Source organism: Fukomys damarensis, unplaced genomic scaffold (assembly GCF_012274545.1).
Source record: "Fukomys damarensis isolate Sample0158 unplaced genomic scaffold, DMR_v1.0_HiC HiC_scaffold_31, whole genome shotgun sequence".
Classification (NCBI taxonomy): Eukaryota; Metazoa; Chordata; class Mammalia; order Rodentia; family Bathyergidae; genus Fukomys; species Fukomys damarensis.
The window spans coordinates 12,158,312-12,178,687 of record NW_022900943.1 but is presented as its reverse complement, the minus strand read 5'-3'; the positions used below and the strand labels follow the sequence as shown (position 1 = coordinate 12,178,687).

The window sequence follows — 20,376 nt, the reverse complement described above, 5'->3', positions numbered from 1 at the left end:
TTTTTTTTTTTTTTTTTTTTTTTTTTTTTTTTTTTTTTTGTGCCAGGGATCAAACTCCGGTCCTTGCACTTGTGAGGCAGGTGGCAGAACCACTGAGCTAAATCCCTGGCCCTGAGGAGGCATTTCTATTTGGCTGGCTCTGGAGCCTCAGCAGCTTAGAGGTGGGGACACTGGCCAGTGAGCAGGGAGCTAACGAGGCTGCTCTGGGAGTGAGAAGCACAGCTGGTGGCTGGGACTGACCCTGCGAAGACCTGCTGCTGAAGTGGTGCTAACCAGAACATAGAGAACTCCCTCTTCCAGTCTCCGGAACTCCCGCTGGGGCAGAGGAGAAGGGAGGTTTACAGAGTCACCCCCAGCACAGCATGGAAAGGTGCACTTGGAATTAGGTGACAGTGGCTAAATTAGGGACACACGGGCTTTAATACCACCACCACGTAATGGAACCAACCCCTGGACTGAAGGCACAAGCATTGTGAGTCGCGCTTGCTTAGCAAAGTGTTCGTGCAGGGCCTGGGGAATCCTCTGCCCCCCTGCCCCCCAGGAGAACACAGGGGAGCCTGTAGCTTCTAGAGCATTTAACCTGTAGGCCGGGAGCCGTCCCTCCATAGGCCGAATGTCATTTCCACATCTAAAGCTCCCACACTGTGGTCTCTTAACCTCAGTCTGTGAAGGAGAGAGCCGCTGGATTCATGGAACACGGTGATTTTATGCAAGTCCGTGAAAGAACACAACTGTGCATAGGGCCACTGATATCCTCCCATGAAAGATCTCTGCTCACAGACAAATAGAGAGTAGGGAGAAGTTCAACTAATTCTCCAAATTACCTATTCTGTTGTTTCAAAAGTATTTTAATGATATGCTAGTTTGTTTCATTTATGCTACTAGTTTTTCTTAATTTGTTGAACAGGAAATTTTGTGCTAATACCTGTTTCTTCTTTGTAAGAGAGTTTTTTTTGTTTTTGTTTTTGTTTTTACCACAGAGGAGTGCTCTGAGTAACTACCTTGAAGATAAGGATACACAATGTATTGACTATTAACTATTGTTATTCTCTCTCAAAAAAGAGGAAACTTTGATTAAAAAAAAGAAAATCCCAGCTCAGGTAGGGGAATGGGGACAGCTACATCGAAGCAACACATCTCTGAGATTCTCCGAAGGCATTTATCCATCTTACAACCTCGCCCCACTGCCACAGAATGAGGGAGAATACTGTGCAGTAAATTGCCATACTCGGCCAAACGGGCAGTGCACCTGTTCTGAGTGTGACCTACCTCTCGGAAGGCTCAGGAGACAGTTTCGCACAGTTCCGGGGACATAAATCATCTAGGGCTTACTTAAGTGCGGATTTCAAGGCACTGCCACCAGAGAGGCTGAGCTGGCAGTCATGGGTGGAGCCCATGGATCTGCGCTGGACTGAGCAATGCAAAGCAGGTGACGCTCTGAGGACCCCTGCCAAGCTGGGCAGTGGGTTATTCTGGTGCATCTGGCATTCCTTGGTGTTTCATGCTCTCCATCTTCGGGCGTGTTCTGAGGACAACGTGATCTGGCACGGAGAGCTGGAACAGAGCTCTGTCTGTGTGGGGAAGTTGAAGGGGAGACCACAGAATCAAGCCAGAGCACAGGCATGCTGGGAACTGGATCAGATGCCCTCGGTCACGAGAGCTCCTGAACGCTCCTGTGACAGCTTCATTTTCAGAAACTAATTTCTGCAGGACTAGCACTGGCCTTGGAGATGGGAGATCTGGGTCTGTCCCAAATTCTAGAGCTCTCTTTGCAGATGTCCAGTGCTAATTACTAAGAACGCAGGTCCTGCCACTTACTGGTTATACAACCTTGGCCAATTTACCAGCCTAACGTCAACTCTGAAATGAACATCATGTATATCTCAGAGAACTGTAGTGAGTGTAAAATAAAGGCACCTATGTGTGGTACTTAGCAGAGTATCTGGCACAAGTTGGTGCTCTGTCACTGAGGTGGTGGTAACGCGGATGAATTTTAGTAGGTTTCAGCTTCTTAATCTAGAAGTCAGGTAGTTTGGCCTACGTAATTGGGTCAGAACTTCCTGTAGCACTGCCATCTCATGGTTCTCTTGGACATAACAGGTTTGATGCCTCGTAGCCTCAAGACTGTTTGGTAGGTATCACTGGGCAAAATTTTCTCCATAAGGCTTTGTTCAGCCTTGCTCCTTTCTTACAAATCCCCTAGTTCTGCAGAACTCTCTTAGCAAGTGCACAGACACAGATAACATGCAGTACTGTGAACTTTGACCATGCTGTGGTGTGGAAAATCAGGCAGATGTGAGCTGACAGTCCCAGCCTCTTTCCAGGCCTTCATGGCAACTGTAATGCTTCCCAGGGCCACTAGAGACAAGGCCTAAGAGGATGACTTAGATCTCCACTTTATCTTTCTGTGGCTTAGGACCAGATCTTTCTGTAGAAACTCTGTATCTTTTGCCCTAGGTTTCACTCAGAATCTTCTCCACTGGGCCGCCTGGGGTGAGAGGAGTTTAGGACAGAGATAGTCCTAGCTAGAATGTGGAATGTTGGGCATAGCACCTGGCTTATAGTAGATGTTCAGTCAGTATTAATTTCTGCTTCCTTTTTCTGGGCTGAGTTGGAGAAAATGCTATGAACCAGCCCCAATGAGAAGAAAAAACACTTCCAATAAAGCCGCAATAAATATACGGTCCCTGTGAGAATCAGTTATTCGGACATCTCTTCTGCCTGGAACCTGGGCGCTTGGCCTTGCAGTTAGCACTGCTCCAGTGGGCCCATATGAAGAAGGAAGAAGTTTAATTTATGTTTCACCACACTATGGAACAGTATTTCTGTGCCTAATTAAATTTGTGTATCTCCTCCAGGGCTGCAGGGATTGGGCTCCTGACAGTCATCCTGGGAATTTTACTGCTCATTGGCTGCTGGTATTGTAGAAGACGAAGTGGATACAGAACCTTGAAGGTGGGTTAAGTTCCCAATTCTGGGATCTTTCTGGATCCAGGACCCCCTTTCCAGGTTCTTTGAATTTCTAGAGAGTGAGCTAACATTTTCATGATCCCCTCTAGTTCTAATTCCCACTTCTGATGAATCTTTTCATACATTATCCTTCTAGCAACTATTCTTTTGCCTCTGCCCAAATGTGAGCCCCAACCAGCAATTTGCCTTTGCTCTTTGGTTCTACTCAAAGCAAACTTAAGTGCCTGGCTGCCATGTGCAGCAGAGCACTGATGGCTCACAGGCAGGGCAAAGGGCTTGTGGTCCCCTTAACAGTATAATAGAACCCTTGGTCTTACCGATCCTAGAGATGATTGTCGATTCTGTTATCCCATTCAGTGGCATGCTTCTCTATCCTTGCCTGTTGACATCCTTTATCATAGGTTGCCTGGAAATTTCAGCTTCTTGTAATTCTGTCATACTAAGTAGTCCGGGATACCCAAGACCCCTGTGAACATCAGTACAGGGAGAGAACCATGCTTCCAGCCTGCAGCACAAAGCATATTTATTTATTTTCACCAGCCTCCATCCTCTTTGGGTGGCTAATGTTTAACAGTATTTTTTTGTTCTTTACTCGCACGACCAGGAAGCTAACACAATGACATGGTCTATTCTTCTGGCACCCGCTTCTCCAATGAGTGAAACACATTAATCCAGCTATTAAAAAAATACAGGTTGGAGCAAACTCACTTCATAGCCAGGTAGAACTTTAACTCTTGGAGCATCCAAAAACATTCTCCATAGTGAGGATATAATGAAAGGAGAGTTGCAATTTTCTCTCTTCTTATCACAGATATGAAAGGTTTTAGGGTTGATGCATGATAGAAAACTATCTTCACAAAACATGTCAGAAAGTCCCATTCTTCATTCAGCAAACACTTCCCTCTGAAGGGGTTCTGTGAAGGAGAGGATGCTAGTGTGGGTAGGGGCTGGAGCATGGCAATCTGGAGAAAAGAAGGGGACCATAAGAGAGGCATCTTGCAATTCTTTCCTCCTTGCCAAGAAACTAGGTGTTCTTGTGTCCCCTTTCCCTAATGCCTTATCAAAGTATGCAGAAGAACAAGCCAGGAAGGGGTAGACAAATCGGAGGCTGACACACCACCAAGAAGAGCCCTCTAGAGTTTGTATTTCAGGAGAAAGAGCAGAAGGTACTGAGTCTGAACAAGAAGACTCCCAAGCAACACTAGAGGAAAGCCCTTGATTACAAGGCTAGGGACAGAACCCCAGCACATATGACATCTCTGTGGTGGTCCACAACAGGTTAGAAGGGGAAGGACTTTGTTTCCATTATAGAATCCCCTCCCCCTGGTACCTCTAGCATTGGGTAATGACATTATCTTGTAACTGGCTATTTTCTTTTTTTTGCCTCTTCCATCCCCCTTCTCCCATTTCTGAACCAAGACACTGTACCTCCAGCGCTTAGCACAGTGCCTGACATACAGCAAGTACTCAATTGTATTATTGCATTAGGATTTAATCTTATTGTCTACAACTGCCTTGCTTAGAGACCTTAGATTTTTAATTTCTCCAAACCTCATTAGCTCCATTCCTATAGCTTCGTTTGCCATTGATTTCCAATTTCATTGCAGTAGGGTGTGATAATATGCATGGGATAATTTCAGTTCCTTTGGATTTACTTAAGCATGCTCTATGAGCTAGTATGTGGTCTTGGAGAACATCCTGTGAGTAGCTGAGAAGAATATGTATTCTGATGTTGGGGGTGGAACACTCTGAGACATCTGCGAAGTCCGTTTGTTCAAAGTTTGGTTCAGTTCTGATATTTCTTTGTGGACTTTTTGTCTAGTTGATCTATATGTGTCAGTAAGTATTGAGGTCCCCCATTACAACTGTATTAGCGCTTATTTGATTTTTCATGTCCATTAATATTTTTGTATAGGTGTGTACACTGCTATTTAGTGCATATATATTTATGATTATCTCTTCCTGTTGGATTGTTCCCTTTACAAGGAAGTAGTGACCTTCTTTTTCTCTCTTAATCAGTCTTGGCTTGAAATCTACTTTATCTGCAAATTGCTACCCCTGCTTTTTTCCAGGCTCCTGTCACATGTAGTATTGTTTAGCATATTCATACATGTAGTATGAATTTCTTTTTGAATTAAATGTGTTTCTTGAATGCAGCATATTGTTGGTAAAAGGTGAGTTATGCAGTCTGAAGAGAAACCAGAGTGCAGCATATTGTTGGATGTCGCTTCTTGATCCATTCTCCCAGTCTGTTTCTTTTTATTGTGAGCTGAGATCATTAACATTGATAGTTATAACTAATATGTATTGAATTACCACCGTCATGTTATTTTCCTGTTGTTGGCTCCCTTCTTTCCTCCTCTGTTTAATTTCTTGCCTTGCCTAGTGGATTCATTCTGTTGGGGTTTATGAAGTTGTAATTCTTGTTCTCTCTAGAATATCCTTCAGAACACTTTGAGTTTTGTTTTGGTGTTTATGAATTTCTTCAGGTGTTCTTTGTCATGGAAGTTTCTTATTTTTCCATTAATTTTGACAGATAATCTTGTGGGGTACATCAGTCTGGGATGGAGGTAGTTTTCTTTTAGGGCTTGACATATTTCACTCCAAGCTCTCCTTGACTTGAGGGTTTGTGTTGAGAAGTCTGTGATTCTGATGGGTTTTATAGATAATTTGTTTCTTTTCATTAACAGATTTTAATATTGTTGAATTTCTGAAATCTTGATTATTATATGCCTTGATGAGGATTTCTTTTATCCTGGCTAATTGGAGTTCTAAATCCCTCACTTATCCGTATGTCAAATTCTTTTTCCATGTTTGGGGAGTTTTGTACGACTACTGTTGTGAACAAGTTTTTAAAATTTCATTTGCACTATCTCCTGCTTTTTCATTGACTCCAATCAATCTTAAGTTATTCATTTTGCATCATCTAACAGCTGCTGGATTGATTTCTCAGGGTCCCTTGCTAATTTTATTTTATTTTAAAATTAATTTTATTGGTACATTTAATGACATTCATGGTTGGAAATTTGTACCTTTGCATAATCAATCTTGGTTCTTATTTTTTCCCCATTCCCCTGCCCTCCCTTCAAGCCCCCCCACCCCCATGTACAAAGACTTTGTTTCCATTATTTTTAATTTTCTCATATTCCATTCCCTTCTTTACTTTCCCCTACTCCTCCCATTTCCCCTTTATTTGTCCCTTTTCCTCCTATTTCACATTATCTATTATACTTTTTAGTCTTTATTTACACTCAAGTTTCTTACACTAGAGAAACTATTTGGTATCTACACACATGTGTCCTATTTATATCACTTGAGTATTGACTTAATATTCATCGATTTAACTATAAATGTCTCTGATTTCTCATTTTTTATGGCTTTTTATTTAATCCTCAACTACATAGTGAGACCCTGTCTCAAAACACAAAAACAAAAAATAAATAAATAAAAAAGCATTTGGGGTTTAAGATGAGTGGGAGTGAACTTGCTTAACACATGTAAAGATCTGGGTTCAATTCTAGCAACCCTCTGAAGAAAAGAATTAACACAGTAAAGAAAGGCCAGGATATTTTTTATTTAAAAAAAAAAAAAAAAAAAAACATTTTCTTTACCCAGTCTCCCATTGATGTGCAATCGGGCTGCTTCCAAGTTTTAGCGATTGCAAATTATGCTGCTTGGAACATGGGTGCACATATATCACTATGATATGATTATTTTAATTCTTTAGGGAAGATAACTAGCAGGATAATAGCTGGGTCAAATGAGACCTCCAATCCTAGATCGCTGCGGTATCTCCATACTGCTTTCCACAGCGGTTACACCATTCTACACTCCCACCAGTTGTGGAGCAGTGTTCCTCTTTCCCCACAGCCCCGCCAGCATTTGTTATTTGTTGATTTTGTGACAGCAGCCATTCTTTCTGGGGTAAGGTGGAATCTCAGCATTTTCATTTGCATTTATGGAATGACCAGTGATGTTGAACATTTTTTCATATGTTTATTTGCTATTTCTTTTTTTGTTGTTGTTTTGTTTTGTTTTGTTTTTTGTCTGAGATATGTCTGTCCATTTCAGATGCCCATTTTTGGATTGGGTCTTTTAGATTTGGGAGTTCCGATTTTTAAAAAAATTTTATATACTGTAGATAGTAGACCTTTTGCCTGAGGAATAACTGATGAAATTTTTTACCACATAGTGGGTTGTCTCTTCACACTGTTGGTTGTTTCTCTTGCTTGCAGAGCTTTTACTAAAACACCCTGCTTGTTGATTGTGCTAGCTCATGGGCAACCGAAGTTTTGTTCAAAAATCTTTTGCTATACCAATGTCTTCAAGAGTTCTTCCAGCTGGTTTAGTGTTGCTGTTTTAATATTTAGACCTTTAATCTATTTTGATTTTAGTTTAGTGCATGGTGAGAGATATAGGTATAGTTTTAATATTTGACAAGTTAAAAGCTAGTTTTTCCAGCACCATTTATGAAAGAGCCTTCCCTCCAGTGAGGGTGTTTAGTTACTTTGTCAAAAATGAGGTGGCTAAGTGTGTCTGGAGTTGTTTCTGCATCTTCTAATCTGTTCCACTGGTCCTCGGGTCTATTTCTTTGCCAGTATCACACTGTCTTTATTACAATAGCTTTGTAGTATAATTCAAGTTGGGGATCATGATATCCCCTAACTTGTCTTTATTGCCTAAAATTGCTTTTGCTATTCTAGGTCTATTCTTGTTTCAAATGAATTTTTGGATTGTTTTCTCAAGTTCTGTGAAGTATGCTGCTAGGATTTCAATTGGGATTGCACTGAATCTATATAGCAGTTTTGGAAGTATGGCCATGTTCACTATGTTGATTCTTCCTACCCAGGAGCAAGGGATGTCTTTCCATTTGTCCCTTGCTAATTTTAAGAAATCTTTCTTTTTTATGATCACTACTCCTATCTTCTGTATCTGATATTCTGTGCTCACATTGCCTCATTCTGCTGCATATACTTTCAGTGGATTTTTAAATCTCCTGGATCTCTGAATCTGTTTCATGATTCCATTTCTTTCTTATGCTGGACATTCATGTTTTCCATAATTTTTTGGAGCTCCTGTATTTTTTTAATCTGTATCTGCTCTAGAGTCATTAAGCATGTCTTTCATTATGGTCACTATCTTGGTAGTTATCTGAGAAATTATTTCTGCTTTGATTTTTTTCTAGTGCCTCATTCATCTGCTTTGTTACTTCTGCTATTATCATTTCAGAGTCCCTGTGGGTAGCTTTCAGTTTGTTCCACTTCATTGTCCCCTGGGTTTGCATTTGGTGAGCTGAACATCTTGGGGGATTGCATCTTGTTTAATTCTTTTTTTTTCTTTTAGTTTAATTCCTGGGTTGATGCTTGTAAATTGCTTATGATGAGTAATTTTATTGGCAGAATTTAGGAAATGACTGCTTCTCAGAGATGTCTTCCAGATGTAGCTGGCTTTTGGGTTTTGTTGCAAGATTCTATCTCTTCAATTTATTGGGAATGAGAAGTTTCTGCCTACTTGGCCTAGGCCCTTGTTCTTTGGCACTGGCCTATAGTACTTTTTTAATTGGGCTTATTGGTACATTTTAGGTATACAGTACAGTTACATTCATTATTGGGATCTTGTAACTTTACATGACAGGTCTTGGCTCTCATTTTTTCCCCTTGTCCCTGCCCTCCCTTCACACCCTCCTCCCCTCCCTGTTTACAAATACTATATTTCCATTTTTTTCATTTTCTCATTTTTTTGTTTTCCCTTATTACTTTTCCCTTACCCTTCCCACTTTCCCTACACCTTTAGCCCTTTTCTTCCTATTTCACATTGTCAATTATCTCATTAGGATCTTATGTACTATTATAGTTTTTCACACCAGAGAAACTATTCAGTATTTACACATGTATGACTTATTTATTTCCCTTAAGAGTATATCCTCTGTATGTATCCATTTTCCTATGAATGAATCTAATTCTCATTCCCTATGCCTCAGTAGTATTCAATTTTATAGAAAAACCACATCTTCTTTATCCAGTTTCCAACTGATGGGCCTATAGTACTTTTAAAGACCCTTAGGCATTCTCAATCTTGGTATGCCAGGAAGAACAACTGAATAACACAATTATGTCACCTTGGCTAAAGTGGTACAATCAGCAATAACAATAGCATCAAACACAGACTAGAAAATAGCAAACAGCCACTGGAGTCCACTGCATCCGTTCCACTGGTGCATTTCTCCATGGAAGCCTCTGGGTTTATCAGTAGTCACCTGCATTTGCAGGGTCAACCTGCCCTTCCCATGCCATGGGTATGAGCTCTGGGAGGAAGCACCACCTGCCACCTCTCCTTTTCATTTAAATATATCTTTCTCTCTCTTTGCCCTTCCCATGGACTTCAATTCTCACTTCAGATCCTTTCTGGGTCCAGGAGACACCCTTCCTTCCTTCTTCTCACACCACCATATTCCAGTGTTGGGACACCAAATCTCATAGAAGCTACTTCTCTGCTACTCAGCGCTCTGCCATCTTCCCAGAAGCCTTGTTTTTATTTAATATATTTTTACAATATTTTCATTTAATCATATATTTACATATCAAAAATACAATAATGTATCCTTTCAAGGAGAACATGTTATAAAAATTCTCTATATCATCCACAGATATTAGCTTGATTCTTCATTTTTCTTTTGATTCAATGTTCTCATCTTAAATTCCTTCAATTTGAAGAGTAGCAGAGAGCCTTAATGTTGTTTAGAGACTGTGAACATTTGATCGGTAGTTTAAGTTCAATCTACTGTGCTTCTTTTCCTTGAGATGTAAATCAGTGATTCAGAATGTTTCTGGAATTTTTATGAAATAAAAACATGTTTACATTCCCTAGTTCTTTTAGTACCTAAATGCTCTGCCATGTTAATTTTCTAAATTAATACTAAATTTTGTTTTGAAATGTTTATATTTCCAGAAAGTAGAGAATCAACTGTTTGGAATCAAGTCTAAGAAATTTAGGCAACATTATATAATACATATTGCATTTAATTACATTATTACCACTCTTTCTCTCTTTGGTGATTCTATTTCATTAAGCAGAAAAAAACATAAACAAGTATAAATACAAATTTTGGGCAACTGAAACTAATCAATTTTTATTCAGTTTTATTCCAACTTTCTTTAACTACAGAATGGCAGTGAGGTGTGTTAAAATTTAGATTGCCCCAAATTTCTCCCTAGTTATCAATTCCCCTGAATTCTGAAAACCACATTTTGAAAGGAGAAACTGATTTTTTTCAGAAACGTGTTTCTGTAGCAGAAGGTGGAAAGTGACTTGTAAGGAACTGGAAGTTGATTTTTATGTTTACCAGTTTTACATCTTCACTTGGACATTTGGGGCATAATTTTGGCTTTTGGATTGGAATTTTAAGGCATTGGTAACAACTTGATTTATAGTTATATCTATCTCATGGTATTAAATTTCTCAGTGCATGGCCAGGGGCCACCTGCACTGGACTCACCCGAATGCAGATTCTGGAGCCACATCTGATGGTTGGATGCAGGAGTCAGGTCTTTAATGCACACACTGATTCTAAATATAAATGCAGAGAATTAGCAGTGTACCATGAGATTGGATCACATTCACAGACTATAGCCAGTGAGAGATGACAGTTTTCTTTCTTCCCAAACAGTATACTTTTTATTTCCTCTTCTTGCCTTATCACATTAGATAAGACTTCTGGTATGATATTGAAAAGCAGCCATGATAGGGCACATGCTTGCCTAGTTCTCCCTTGCATTAAGTTTATTGGTACATTTAAAGCAAACAATACCATTACATTTATCATTGGGATCTTGTAGCTTTACATGATATGTCTTGGTACTTGTTTTTTCCCTATACCCCTGCTCTCCCTTCACCTCTTCACCTTTCCCTATTTACAAAGACTTTGTTTCCATTTTTTCCTTTTTTCGCATTTTTTTCCCTTATTTCCTTTCTCCTCCCCTTCCCACTTAGCCATTTTCTTTCCCATCACACTATCAGTTATACCATTTGAACCTTATTTACACTTTTAGTTTTTCCCACCAGAGAAACTATTCAGTATTTACTCATATGTCCTATTTCTTTCACTTAAGAGCATAGCCTCAACATACATCCATTTAGCTATGGCTCCAGTTTATCATTCTTTATGGCTGAATAGTACTCCGTTTTATAGAAAAAACACATCTTCTTTATCCAGTCTGCAGTTGATGGGCATTTGGGTTGTTTCCAAGTTTTAGCTATTACAGACTGTGCTGCTATAAAAATGGGTGTTCATATTTCACTGTGGTATGATTCTTTTAATTCTTTTGGAAAGATAACCAGCAGAGAGATAGTTGGGTCAAATGGGACCTCTAATCCTAGTTATGTGAGGTATCTTCATATTGATTTCCAGAGTGGTTGCACCAGTCTGCACTCCTACCAACAATGGAGAAGGGTTCCTTTCTCCCACAGCCCCACCAGCATTTGTTATTGGTTGATTTCTTGATAGTAGCCATTCTAGGGTAAGGTGGAATCTCAGTGTTGTTTTCATCTGTATCTCTCAAATGACTGGTGATGTTGAACATTTTTCATATATTTATTTGCTGCTTTTACTTGTTTGTCTCAGAAATGTCTGTTCATTTCAGATGCCCATTTTTGAATCAGGTCCTTGTATTTGGGGGTCTGATTTTTTTCAGTTCTTTATATATTCTATATAGTAGTCCTTTGTCTGAGGAATATCTGGTAAAATTTTTTCCCACATTGTAGGTTGTCTCTTAGCTCTATTGGTGATTTCTCTTGCACTGCTAAAACTTTTTAATTCAATGAGTTCCCAGCTGTTGATTCTTCGTCCAAGTTCTCGTGCTGCTAAGGATTTGTTCATGAAGTCTTCTCCTATGCCAACGTCTTTGAGAAATCTACCTAATTTACTTTCCAGTTAGTTTAGTACTTCTGCTTTGATATTTAGATCTTTAATCAACTTGGATTTTAGTTTAGTGCATGGTGAAAGATAGGGATACAGTTTCAATTTTTGGCAAGTTGAAAGCCAGTTTTTCCAACACCATTTATTAAAGAGGCTATCTTGCCTCCAGTGAGGGTTGTTGGCTCCTTTGTCAAAGATGAGGTAGGTGAGTATGTCTGATGTTGTTTCTGCATCTTCCAATCTATTCCATTGATCCTCAGGTCTGTTTCTTTGTCAAGTACTATTCTGTTTTTATCACAGTGGATTTGTATGATAGTTTCAAGTTGGGAGTTGTGATACCCAACGCCATGTCTCTGTTGCCTAAAATGGTTTTTGCTATTCTAGGTCTCTTCTGGTTCCAAATGAATTTTTGGATTGTTTTCTCAAATTCTGTGAAATATACTATTGGGATTTCAATGAGGATTTCATTGAATCTATATAGCAGCTTTGGAAGTATGGGCATTTTCACTATGTTGATTCTTCCTATCCAGGAGCAAGGGGTATCTTTCCATCTTCTTATATCTATCCTCTTCTACCTCTTTTTTCAGTGCTATAATTTTCAGTGTAGAGATCTTTTGTCTCCTTTGTTAGATTCCTCGATATTTCATTTTTTGAATGTTATTGTGAAAAGAATTGTTTCCCTTATTTCTCTCTCATTGAGACTGTTATCTCTGTACAAGAAGGCTATTGATTTTTGAGTGTTGACCTTGTATCCGGCTACTCTACTGAATCTGTCAATTAAGTCTAGAAGCCTGTTGGCGGGGTTTTCTGGGTCTTCTATGTAAAGTATCATATCATCAGCAAATAGTGCCAGTTTAACTTCATATGCTACCTTTATTCCTTTTATTTCTTTCTCTTTTCTAATTGCTATGGCTAACGTTTCTAGAACTATATTGAACAGGAGTGGTGATAGTGGATATCCTTGTCTTGTTCCTGATTTTATTATGAAGGTTTTCAGTTTTTGACCATTTGGAATGATATTGGCTTTGGTTTTTCATAGATAGGCTTTATCAGGTCAAGATAAAGACCATCCATTCCAATTTTCTGTAGGGTTTTTATCACAAATAGGTGTTGAATTTTGTCAATTGGTTTTTCTGCATCTATTGAGATGATCATATGGTTTTTGTCCTTGACTCTGTTAATATAGTGTATTAAATTTATTGATTTATGTATGTTGAACCATCCTTGTATCCCTGGGATAAATCCAACTTGGTCAGGGTGTATGATATTCTTGGTGATCTTCTGTATTCTGTTTACCAGTATATTATTGGGGATTTTTGCATCTATGTTCATTAAGGAAATAGGCCTGTAGTTTTCTTTTTTGGGTGGGTCTTTCCCTGGTTTTGGAATCAAAGTAACACCTCCTTCCAGGAATGAATTTGGAAGTATTGCTTCCCTTTCAATTTCATTAAAGAGTTTAAAGAGTAGCAGCAATAGTTCTTCTCTAAATGTCTTATAGAATACAGCAGTGAAGCCATCAGGGCCTGGGCTTTTCTTTGTTAGTAATGTTTTAATTACATTTTATTTTTTTGTTTGTTTGTTTTGTTTTGGTATGGGGGATTGAACTTGGGTCCTTGCGCTTGCAAGGCAGGCCACTGAACTGCTGAGCTAAATCTCCGGCCCTTAATTACATTTTCAATTTCAATGAATGTAATTGGGTTGTTTAGACTTTTTTACATCTTCAATCAACTTTGCAAGTTCATATGTATCTAGGAATCGGTCCACTTCTGTATTTTCCATTTTATTAGAGTAAATATATATATATACATATATATATTTTTTTTTATTTTTTAAAGTAGGTATTGATAGGGATTTCTGGTGGATTTGTTGTGACTTCACCTTTTTCATTCCTAACTGCATGAATTTGACCCTTCTCGTTCCTTTTCTTGATAAGGTTGGCTAAGGGTCTATCAATTTTATTCTTTCAAAAAACCAACTCTTCAATTCACTGATTTTCTGTATCATTCTTTTAGTCTCCACTGCATTAACCTCTTCTCTGATCTTTATAATTTCCTCCCTTGTACAAGCTTTCAGTTTGTCTTGCTCTTCCTTCTCTAGGAGCTTAAGGTTAAGCATTAGGTTATTTGAGCTCGCTCTGTTTTCCTAGTGTGGGCATTTACTGCTATGAATTTTCCTCATAGAACTGCGTTCATTGCATCCCATAGATTCCTGTATGTGATATTGACATTATCATTTAATTGTAGAAACTGTCTAATTTCTTCTGTAATTTCCCGTGACCCAGTGGTTGTTCAGCAGGGTGTTATTTAATTTCCATGTGTTTGTGAAGTTCTTATGGTTTCTTAGGCTATTGATCTCCAGATCAATTGCAATATGATCTGATAATATACAGGCAATAACTTCAATTCATTTGCATTTACTTAAGCATGTTCTATGAGCTAGCATGTGGTCTATTTTGGAGAATGACCCATGTGCAGCTGAAAAGAATGTATATTCTGATTTTGTGGGGTGGAATACTCTGTAGATATCTACTAAGTCCATTTGTTCTAAGACTTGGTTCAGTTCTGTTATTTCATTGTTGATTTTTGTCTAGATGATCTATTTGTGTCAGTGGAGTATTTAAGTCCCTCACTACAATTGTATTAGTGCTTATTTCCTTTATATATATATATATATTTTATGATTGTCATTTCTTCTTCTTATGTTGTTCCCTTTACACGGATGTAGTGGCCTTGTCTCTTAATTAATTTTGGTTTGAAATCTATTCTGTCTGCAAATAAGATAGCTACACCCACTTTTTTCCAGGGGCTCCTGTTGCATGGAGAACTGCTTTCCATCCTTTCACTCTCAGTCTATGAATTTGTGGATTTATATATTTTATGATTGTCATTTCTTCTTCTTATGTTGTTCCCTTTACACGGATGTAGTGGCCTTGTCTCTTAATTAATTTTGGTTTGAAATCTATTCTGTCTGCAAATAAGATAGCTACACCCACTTTTTTCCAGGGGCTCCTGTTGCATGGAGAACTGCTTTCCATCCTTTCACTCTCAGTCTATGAATTTGTGGATTAAGGAGGTTTCTTTTATACAGCATATTGTTGGATTTTGCTTCTTAATCCATTCTCTCAGCCTGTTTCTCTTGATTGGTGAATGGAGGCCTTTAACATTAATGGTTATAACTGTTATGTAGACTTTTCATTGTCATGTTATTTTCCTGTTATTGGTTCTTTTATTTTTTATTTTTCCCTCTCTCCCTTTAATTTCTTGCCTTGCCTGGTATCTTTGCTCTATTGGCCCTTATGGAATTGTGGCCTTCATTTTCTTTTTCCAGGATATTGTTTAGAGTGCCAGTTTGGTGTTCATGAAATTTCTCAGGTGTTCTTTGTCATGGAAGTATCTTATTTCCCCATCAATTTTGAAAGATAGTTTTGCAGGATACATTAATCTAGGTTGGAAGTCGTTTTCTTTTAGAACTTGAAATACCTCACTCCAGGCTCTCCTTAAGGGTTTGTGTTGAAAAGTCTGCTGTGATTCTAATGGGCTTTCCTTTGCATGTGATTTGTTTCTTTTGTTTAACTGCTTGTAGTATTTTGTTTTTTGGTTTCTGGGATCTTGATTATTATATGTCTAGGTGTAGATTTTTTTTGATCTTGGCTAGTTGGAGTCCTTATATGCCTCACTTATCTGTAAAAAGAGAAGAAAAGGAAAAGAAAGAAAATTAATTCTAATTAGAATAGGAACAGGAACAAAAAGGAAGGAGAGTAATGAAGATAAAGGTGGGAGACAGTGAGAGAGAAAGAGAAAAGAAGGTAAAAAGGGAAGATTTGAGAAAATAAAGATTAAAAATTTTTAAATGATTAAAGATAAGAGAAAAATATTACTTTGAAAATGAAAAATACAAATAGAAGTAGAGGGCCTCCTTCAGGGTATGCATCTGTTGACATAACAGACAGGGTGGGCAGGAGTGTGCAGGTCTAAGTCAGTCTCAGCAAGCCATCAGCTGCTGTTCCATGAGGTTCAGAAGGATTTTTGGCTGCAAGGCCCAAGTCAAGATCTCTGTCCTGCTTCTAGGTTGAACTCTGCAAGGTTTTACTGCAGGTTCCAGCTGTCTTTCCCCTGAAGTTAGACCAGGTTCAGGTGAAGGTGCTGGACCCCTCTGACTTACCAACTATGGTGTTGGGGTGTGTCTTTATCACATTTTCTTCACTTTTCCAGTGGGCTTCAATTTTCATCTAGAAGCCTCAGAGAGGCCTTCTTTCTCTTGTTCACGAGGGGGGGGCATGAACTCCCCATTTGGTGCCCTCCGAGTGGGCGCCTCTGTTGTGCCTGTTTGAAGGGCGGGCCTACCAGAGTGTCGCAAGCTGCTGCCTATTTTGTCTGGCATGCTGAGCCAAAGGGGCAGGCCTACCAGCGACTAGTTCTTGATATTAGTTGGAGTTTCATTTTTCTCATCAATGATGTTAGCTATAGACATTTGTAGATACTATTTACAAAGTCAGGGAAGTTTCCCTCTGTTCCTAGTTTACCAAGAATTTTAAATCATGAATGGATGCCAAGTGCTTTTTCTACATCTGTAGATATGATCATGTGATTTTTCTTTAGTTTGTTGATGTTATGGCTTACCTTCATTGATTTTTCAATGTTGAACCAACTTTGCACACCTTAAATAAATCCCACTTGCTTGTGGTGTATAATTCTTTTATACACTGTTGAATTTGATATGTTTTGAGGATTTTTGCATCTGTGTTCTTCTCTTATAATGTCTTTTTCTCGTTTTCATCTTGGGCAAATCCACCCTCATAAAATGAATTTGAAAATATTCCCTCTGCTTCTATCTTCTTTTTAGAATTTTTAACTTGATTTATTGTCACAATGTCCATCACATAAATATTTTTATGCTTATTCTGCATATGAGAAAGATGAGAGAAACAAAAGTTAAATAACTTATTCTAAGTAAGTGACAGAGCAAAATTTTTCAGAGAAGCAATCTCTTCTCCAAAACCTATGTGCCTAACCACTACTCTTTACTGCTCATTAATCATCTATTATGGGTGGAACTGGGACAAGGAATATGGATTCTGATATTACTGGATAACAAGTTGTCTATTATATGTAGTTGATGATTTTGGTGGGTTCAATTATGTCCTTACTGAGTTTTTGTCTGCTGGACCTGTCCACTTCTGGTAGAAGCATGCTGAAATCTCCAAATATTACTCCAGCTACACAGTGGATGTCAATGGTATGTTCTTGAAGTTCTAGTTCTAGACAACAGTTATTGTCTCATATGTTTGTTGCTGTTTTTAGGTGCATGCATGTCAAGTACTGTGATGTCTTCTTGGAGAATGAACCCCTTTATCATTACTTAATCATTATTAATTATTTTTCCCTAGTAGTACTCTGTAGCCTGCACTTTCTGAAATTAACACAGGAACTGTCACTTTTTTTGATTAGTGCTAATGTGGTATATCTTTCTCAATCTATTTACTTCTCATGTGTCTTTTAAAGTCAGTTCTTGCCAGGCATGGTGGTACATGCCTATAATCCCAGCACTCGGGAAGCTGAGGTAGGAGGATCATTGTGAGTTCAAGACCAGCCTGGTCTACATAGTGAGTTCCAGGTCAGTCTCAACTACATAGTAAGAACCTATCTCAACCGCCCCCACTAAAAAATACAAAGTAAATAAATAAAGTCAGTTCTTGTACATAACACATGGTTGGAACTTGTTTTTGATCCATTATGATAATCCCTGTCTCTTAATCGGTGTAAAGCATTTTACTTTGAAAATGGTTATTGACATAGTGGTATTCTTATGTACCATAATTGTTACTGTTTTATAGTTTTTGCCCTTCTTCTTTGTTCCTATTTTTTACTTCTACAGTTTTTCTACCTTATGTGCTTTTTCCCCCCAGTACCAGGGATCAAACTCAGGACCTTGCATTTGGCAGGTGCGGCGCCACTGACCCTCCCTACTTTATGTGCCTTTTTTTTTTTTTTTTTTTTTGGTGCCAGGGATTGAACTCAGGATGCTGAGCTTGCACGGCAGGCAGCAGAACCACTGAGCTAAATCCATGGCCTCCTTATGTGCTTTTAATGGAGCATTTTATATTATTTAATTTCTCTCCTTTTTTATATTTTTTTCATTAAGTTTTTAAAAGTATTTTCCCTAGAATTTGAAATAGGTATTTACAATTAATCTAACCCCACTTCACAGGTAGTATGAGTATTTGTGATAACAAAATAATCCTAATTACCTTTTTATCCCTTGGATCATTGCTGTCATTCATTTGTACATAAACATACATGAACAAACTATATATGTATTAATTAAAATAAGAAAAATAAAAATGTTTTCTTTACCTTCATATTCATCCTTCATCTGTCTTCTTTATACACATCTGAGTTTCTGACCTATGTTTTTCTTCTTTCTAAAGAACTCTGAAAATTTTTGCAAGGTAAGCCTATGGCAACAAATTTTCTCAGTACTTGCTTGTCAAAGACAGTCTTTCTCTCTTTTCCTTTTTTGTGCTGGAGAGTCAAACCCAGGGCCTCATACATGCTAGCCTCACACTTTACCACTGAGCTACATCCCCAGCCCTTCTCCTTCACTTTTAAGGATAATTTCACAAAAATGTTCACTTTTTTATACACTGTTCTCCTTCCCTTCACAAGTATTTACTATGAATGGGGTATCAGGCACTGTACTAGTGCCTCACCTTTAGTTAATTCCCACGACTTTGAGAGGCAGTTACCTTCCTAGTACAAATGCAAGAAGTAGAATTAGGAGAGGTAAACTAACTAGTCTGAGGACACAGCAAGTAAGTGGCAGAACCTAGATTAAAACCTATTCTTAAAACTTTAGCCTCCTCTTTTCTTTAATGAACTCAGCTATGCGTTTTTACCCATTCACTTTAATAAATCTGTATTTCAGGACGAAAGCCTTCATGCTGGTGTTCAAAGTACATTACGGGGAAGATGCTCACATGAAGAGCTTGGTTATGTGGACACCAAACTGACCTTACAAAAGAAAAATTGTGAACCCCTGGTAGGTTGAGATGATGCGTCTGAATATTTTCATATATGGCTGCTTTTAGTTCAAGTAAATAACACGATTTCCCTTGAAAAGCAAGGATACTGTCAATGTGCTTAATGTCATTAAATTATACATCTAAAATTGTCCAAATGGTAAATTTTATAAAGCATATTTTATCACAAAATAATAAAATAAGAGCCAAAGGAAACAGAGATTTCCTTAAATTGTATTCTTCTCATACTGATTTTTCCAGAGTCAATAATGAAAACTGAGTAAGAGCCAAAGAACTTGGTTTTTGATGTAATAGCCTTTCATTGTATATTTTTTTGTTTGTTTTTTGGTTTTTGTTGTTTGTTTTTTTTTTTTGAGACAGGGTCTCACTACATAGTTGAGACTGACCTGGAACTCACTATGTAGCTCAGGCTGGTCTCGAACTCATAGTGATCCTCCTGCCTCAGCTTCCTGAGTGCTGGGATTACAGGCGTGCACCACCACGCCCGGTATATTTTTAATTACATTTTCCTTTTTCATCAATGTAAATATATACAAAGGGAAAAGTATCAATCTTAAATAAATAAAGCTGTGCTATCCAATGGGCTAGCTATGCCATGTGTTGCTTGAAATATACTAGTTTGAATTGAGATTATATTTATGACCCAAATGCATATGCAGAAATATTGTTGTCTGATGTAATACATCAGAGTATATGAAAATACAATCATTAATGATTTGCATTTAATGATTTGTAATTGAAATGGTTTTAATAAATGGGTTAACTAAAACATTTTATCTATTTTATCTCCTTTTAAGAAATGTTGCTATTAGAAATTACAATTACATATACGGCTTGAACTGTGTTTTGACTGGACAGCACTGGTACAGAGGCAGTCTTGCATAATGGTTGAGAGCACTGATTCTTAGCTCAATGCCTTACTAGTTGTGTGACCTTGAGCAAATGACTTCTCTGTGCTTTAATTTCCCACTCTGTGACATTATCTGGGATTGTTATGAACCTTAAGTGAAGGACTGACACATTTGTGCTGAATTGGTAGTATCAGTGTGCCTTTAGACAGAGTACAATTTCTATGTGGTAAAGACAATATGTGAATAGGGTCCAATAATTTTTCAGGATTTGGGACTTCTGCTGACACTAATAATCCACACTACACTTTCAGATTGTGGGAAATCCCTGAGCCCTATTTTTTCTCTGCTCTTTCCTCCAACAATATTTCTACATATGCATTTAGGTCATAAATTAGAAGTGAACACTTAAAAGTTTCAGTCCATAGCAAATGTATAAGCATGCTATTGTTTTGACTTACTCCCTTCCCAGAAACATATACGCCATTTCCAAACCATGTTCTCCTTTTTTATTATCACAGGTTCCTAATGCTCCACCTGCTTATGAGAAATTCTCCAGAGAACAGTCACCACCGCCTTACTCACCTTGAGAGCCAGCAAGCTGC

General features: G+C 38.1%; 1 protein-coding gene across 1 annotated transcript in view; it reads left to right on the top strand.

Moving 5' to 3' along the window:
- Window positions 1-20,375, top strand: part of Mlana (melan-A) — a 24,310-nt gene extending 3,935 nt beyond the window's left edge. The window contains exons 3-5 of the mRNA XM_010620825.2: window positions 2,859-2,955; window positions 18,809-18,922; window positions 20,293-20,375. Of these exons, the coding sequence (XP_010619127.1) occupies window positions 2,859-2,955; window positions 18,809-18,922; window positions 20,293-20,361 (280 nt within the window). The 3' untranslated portion in view covers window positions 20,362-20,375. The remainder of the gene's footprint in view (window positions 1-2,858; window positions 2,956-18,808; window positions 18,923-20,292) is intronic.
- The last annotated feature ends 1 nt before the right edge of the window (window position 20,376 follows it).